This window comes from Pan paniscus, chromosome 7 (genome assembly GCF_029289425.2).
Source record: "Pan paniscus chromosome 7, NHGRI_mPanPan1-v2.0_pri, whole genome shotgun sequence".
NCBI classification, from domain to species: domain Eukaryota; kingdom Metazoa; phylum Chordata; class Mammalia; order Primates; family Hominidae; genus Pan; species Pan paniscus.
Genome location: NC_073256.2, coordinates 107375380 through 107381379, shown reverse-complemented (window position 1 = coordinate 107381379; position 6000 = coordinate 107375380). Strand labels below are relative to the sequence as shown.

The following is a 6000-nucleotide window of genomic DNA, read 5'->3' as shown; positions in this document are numbered from 1 at the left end:
TTGGTAAACCAGCCTTTTTTTTTTTTTTTTTTTTGAGACAGGGTCTTGCTCTATCGCCCAGGCTAGAGTGCAGTGGCATGATCATGGCTCACTGCAGCATCGAACTCCTGGGCTCAAGTGATCCTTCTGCCTCAGCCTCCTGAGTAGCTGGGAATACAGGAGCATGGCACCAAGCCCTGCTAATTTTAAAATTTTTTATAAAGACAGGGTCTTGCCATGTTGCCCATGCTGATCTTGAACTCCTGGCCTCAAGTGATCCTCCCATCTTGGCCTCCCAGACTGCTGGGATTAAAGGAGCGAGCCATGGTGCTGGGCCTAAACAAGCCTTTTTAAAGTGACTTTTCCCCCCTATTACAGAATGCTTTTGAAAGCCAAAATGTATGTGATCAGGAGTGTGCTCTCAGATGTTTATTTGGTAGTGCGCAGGATGTAGACTACATTATGTGGGACGTGGGTGGTGATGGGTTGGGAAGCTACTGGAATTAGGAGGAGAGCTTGAACCAGCTTGAGACAGGTGGAAGTGGAAAGGAAGGGTATTAAATACAGGAGAATGCCCAGTATTTAGCAAGCTGAAAGTGTGGCATTATGAAATAAAGACGTTAAGACAAGTTGATCTGAACTTAGAAAAGAGTAAAAATAATGAGTTTACTTCGAGGTGAAATCCTTATCTTCATCATCATTATCACCATTACTAGAATCCAAAGGAATACCTGCAATTTAAGAAATTGCAAACGCACGAAACTACATAACTGGTCAGTATTTTAATGCATTTAATTAAAAATTTTCCTTATGTTGCTTTGGAGTTAGTTTTTAAAATTCTTTTCGTTCATAATCAGGAAAGGTTGTAACCTTACATTCAGCGACACCTTAGAAACATACCCTTTTAACGCAGCACATTTCAATACAGATTGTGCTGTTCCTTTTCCAACCACCAGGTGGCGGGCAAGCGCCCAAGTCGCACTCCCGCCTCATCCAAGGCAGCCTGCGTGGCTCCCGGGAGCGCGCACGTCCCGGAGCCCATGCCGACTGCAGGCGCCGTATCCGCGCTCGTCTAGCAGCCCCGGTTACGCGGTTGCACGTCGGCCCCAGCCCCGAGGAGCCGGACCGATGTGGAAACTGCTGCCCGCCGCGGGCCCGGCAGGAGGTAAGGGCAGAAGGGAAGCCTCGGGGCCTATTTTCCCGGTAGCGACTGCCTCGGGGGAGGGCCTGCGGGTGATGATTCCTGCGTCGCGTCCGTTCCTGCCCGGGGACGCTGCGGAAGCGGTCGCAGAAGCGGCGAGTACGCTGTATGGCAAGCGCGTATTCTTCCCGGGCGGCACGGCGGCTGTGAGCTGGCATTCAGCGCGGGCGGTGGGGTGATTGCGGCGCCCCCTGGCGGCAGTCCTCCGCGCCCCTCCCCTGACTCCCCCTCCCTCCCAGCCTCACCCCCGCGCCCTTGCAGCGCTCGGGCTGGATGGCCTGCGGGTAAGCGGCAGCAGGCGCCTAGTGGGAACCCCCGGCAGAAAGTTAGCAAGGGCGGACCACACGGGGGCCACACATGACTTGTGAAGAACTACTGGACAGTTTGGGGAAATGACTACCACGAAAAGGCTTACTTTCAGTTTTGTTTCAGACTCCTTTTCCACAATGTCATCAGAACAACGGGAAAAGTCGATTTTTTCCCATTCATTTCCAGCGGTGTGAAATGTGATCGCATGTTAATTGGTTGCCCGTGGTGGGTGTGAAGGGTCTTGTCCTCGGGAAGTTTACATGATGATTGGCAAAGATCTATGTAGAGATTAAATGGACTGGCAGGGTAAGAGAGTATGGAGAGCGCCAAACTAAATAAATTTTATACTGTGAAGACTCACAGGTCAAGGCGTCCCTGGAGACCTGGCTCTCCTGGACTCCCTACTCTTTATCTGCCCTAATCTCCCTGCCACTCGGGTAATGAAATTATGCTCCCAGACTCAACTCCGCATGTCTCCAATATATATACTGTTACTCCAACTTATGATTTACAGCAATTTTAAAAGAAACTGATAACCCTTTCCCACTGATTGGAGATGTTATCTTTAAGATAAAAACAAAATTTCAAAAAATGTACACGTGCATCTTAGTCTGGACTTTGTTGCATTGGTCTGTGTTGTTTACTCATGGTCCAGTACCATACTTTTAGTTTTATGGCATATTTTGCCATCTGGTAGGGCAAGCTCCTATTATATTATTCACATTTTTCTTGATTTTTTTTTTTTTGAGACAGAGTCTCACTCTGTCACCGAGGCTGGAGTGCAGTGGCACTGTGTCGGCTCACTGCAACCTCCATCCCCTGGGTTCAAGCAGTTCTCTTGCTTCAGCCTCCCAAGTAGCTGGGATTACAGGCTTGAGTATCCTTTTTTATAGTTTCCTGATATTTTTGTTTATCAAGTTCCAAACATAATATTGTGATTGTTGCTAGGTAATACATTAAGTTTTTAAGTTAATTTGAGGGAACATTGACTCCTTTCAGCATTGCTTTCCCTTTAGAAAAATGATGTAGCCTTCTATCTATTTAGATAACCTTTTTTTCTTTTTCCCTTTTTTATTGTATTTTAAATTTTGTTGTTGTTACTCCTGAAACACCATAGTTAGATAACCTTTGATAGCCTTCAGTGAGGCTTTACTGAAAACACAAGTTTGACATATGTAAAATTGACTAACATTTGAATAACAAAATAAAGGTGTTTTATTTAATATTTGTCATACCTATATCATATACACTTACATGTATGTGTGTGTTCGTGTACATGTGTATGTGTCTATCAACTTATCTTTTTTTAAAAAAAAATTTATCTCAGGAGAACCATACAGACTTTTGACTGGCGTTGAGTACGTTGTTGGAAGGAAAAACTGTGCCATTCTAATTGAAAATGATCAGTCGATCAGCCGAAATCATGCTGTGTTAACTGCTAACTTTTCTGTAACCAACCTGGTATGTTACTAATTTTATTTCACTAGTTTCCAGTAAGGGGATGGAAATCACAAAATATTCTCTTGGTGTGTATGTGAGAGAGAGTTCACAGGATTTGTCATTTTATAGAGCTGTGTAGACTTTTTTAATGTTAACAAAATTAAATACTTATATTGTGGCAGTGGTACCAGTGGTATTTGTTCATTTTGAGATTTGAAGTTTCTATTTCAGTAATTTACTCTTTGTTTTAGTTAGAAACTCAGAGGAAGTAGGACATAGTTATTTTTATTTGCTTACTAAACATTTATTGTTTACTATTAGTTTTGTGCAAAAGTTATTGCTGTTTTTGCCATTAGCAGTAATGTGTTTTTATGTGTCAGTAACTGTGCCAACCCTGCGAATAGAACAATGAACAGACCTTCATGACTCTGGCTCTTAAAGAGGTTATGTAGCTGTGTGGAAACGGGCATTTCTCATATAATACAAGTTTTTGCAATGGGAATTGATTTGTTTTATTAGGGAAATGCTTACTTATGCCCCACCGCTCCTTTAAATGGCTTTCAGTTTGTTTTGATCATAACCTTGGGTGATAAAAGTGCTAAAAAAAATACATAGGAATATCTGTACTCATGATAACGCTGGTGGTAATAAGAAAGATAAGCCATTATTTTAATCAAAGATTGCACATATGCGATCTGAATTTGTTCAGTTTTATTTAGGTTTTGTTTCTGTTCTTTTAGGTATAGAAAAACATTTTGGAAATTTCTACAGAAAAAGTAAAATTGTTACTGTAAGTCAGAAACACTAGCCTATAACCTCGTATTCTCATGGGACTAATTTTTACAATGTGGTTTTGATACTGTAAAACAAACAAAAAAGATCTAGGAATAGAAATTGTCATGTTTTAAATGAAACACACTGCACCAAAGCAAAAAATTCAAATGTGTGTGAGGGGTCAGGAGAATCCCCACTGACTTACACAAATAAAGAACATGTGTGTTCTAGGAGGGGTATTCCTGGGTTAAGAAACTTCCCTAAGGGGAAATATGAATTGTTAGTTGAGTGATCTTCCTCTCAAGGCAACCAAAGCAGTAATTGTTGTCTGCTGTGTTGGGAGGTTAGCCACCTGCCTATTGTCTTTTCTTATGAAACCTTTTTCTCTGAGAAGTGAATGTACTGAGTGGTAAAAGACTTTAAATTATTTGCTAACTTTTCAGAGTCAAACAGATGAAATCCCTGTATTGACATTAAAAGATAATTCTAAGTATGGTACCTTTGTTAATGAGGAAAAAATGCAGAATGGCTTTTCCCGAACTTTGAAGTCGGGGGATGGTATTACTTTTGGAGTGTTTGCAAGTAAATTCAGGTAAGACATTTTTAAATTGATTTTAAAATGGACAGCTTTGTTTCAGCCAAATCCTAAAGGAAAATGATATTTCTGATTAATGAATTTAAAACAGTATAATTTAGTTCCTGCTTAGCACAGTATTGGACTCTGTGCCATGGGTGGTGAGTGCATTTTGTACATCACGGTGATGAGAGTTTGAGTGGGCCCTGAGGGACTTCATGGGAAATTACATTTCTTCGATTCCTCATTGGTGAAGGTATAATGTTAACTTTTGGTCATTGTTTTTTCTTCATTTGGACTCAAGACTTAGGATTTGATAATTTTCTAGGTTACAAAGCTTAATGATGAGGAACTGATAATTTCATAGGTTACAAAGGGTAACAATAAATAAAAGTTACAATAACAGTATATGATGTGAGCTTAAAGTTTTAAAGTACTAAAAATTGCCATCTCTGCAACTCTGATACTACAACTTTATTTAACTTATTCTCATTTACAGAATAGAGTATGAGCCTTTGGTTGCATGCTCTTCTTGTTTAGATGTCTCTGGGAAAACTGCTTTAAATCAAGCTATATTGCAACTTGGAGGATTTACTGTAAACAATTGGACAGAAGAATGCACTCACCTTGTCATGGTATCAGTGAAAGTTACCATTAAAGTAGGTTGAATGTCTTGTTCTTATGTTAAAATACATTATTTGAATTTAAGCTTACCCACTATACACAGATTTTTTTTTAATTACTTTAAAACTATCAGAACTGTTAGTTGTAGATTTATATATACCCACTCCATCCCTTTGTATACCATTTAGGCTTGAGTGGCTTTTCATATAACCTGTTTATTATCTGAGACAAGCCAAAAGCAACTAAAATTATATTTCAGATTTTGTTTAGCATTTTAAAAAGCGATTCTGTTGTCCTTCCACCGAGAAGGTTATGACAGTGCATAGTTTGTGTTTTCAGTCTTAAAGCAACGCAACTAGAGATTAACTGCCAGTCTTCAAAGTTTGCATCTCATGTCTCTTCTATCAAGTTGTCTTTCTCCAGTCTCCAGGTGATTCATCTCCTTTTAAACAGGTTGACCTATAGATTTGTGGGATCCTTTTAGGTTAATATCTATAGTAAAAAGCCACAAATACTTAGATTGCTTTATTAAAAATCCTTTAGTATTTAATATAATTAAACTAGAATTATGTTTTATAGCTAAAGAGTTATCGTGGAGAAAGGCTTGCCGCTCAGCTGGAACTCAACTTGTACTTTGGTGGGGTTGTCTGTAATCAAGGGTTTTTTTATTTTTGCACATATATGAAATTGATTTTATAAATTCAGCAGTGTGATTAGCCTCCAGAGTACTAATATATGCATATAAACTCACAAATAGTAGATTTACAAATCAAAGTGTCCATTTATGGTTTTCAGTAGGGATGCACCTTTACCAGAATATTTAAGTGTGGGCCCTAGCACAGTCCTCTTTAAGATATTACTTAAGAAATAGAGTAGGTAATCATACACTAGCTTGGTTGGTGTGAAATATGATCAAAGGTAGTTAAATTGTCTTGAGAGATATTTTACTACATCTGTGACAGACCTGGACACTTCCAGCGAGTGGGATGCTGATGACCACCTTATGAATTGCTCCATTACACACACCAACATGGTTTACAGAGTAATTTGTTAAAAAAAATTCCTGGTCATTCATATGCCAAAATAGAAAACCTTGTTG

General features: G+C 39.6%; 1 protein-coding gene across 2 annotated transcripts in view; it reads left to right on the top strand.

The window, feature by feature from the left end:
- The first annotated feature begins 856 nt into the window (after nt 1-856).
- Nucleotides 857-6000, top strand: part of NBN (nibrin) — a 51364-nt gene continuing 46220 nt past the window's right edge. Inside the window, exons 1-4 of one of the 2 annotated variants that reach the window (XM_003821145.7) lie at nt 857-1144; nt 2817-2950; nt 4147-4295; nt 4777-4936. In XM_003821145.7, the coding sequence (XP_003821193.1) occupies nt 1108-1144; nt 2817-2950; nt 4147-4295; nt 4777-4936 (480 nt within the window). In that variant the 5' untranslated portion in view covers nt 857-1107. The remainder of the gene's footprint in view (nt 1145-2816; nt 2951-4146; nt 4296-4776; nt 4937-6000) is intronic. The other variant, XM_055116714.2, reaches the window with a different exon arrangement.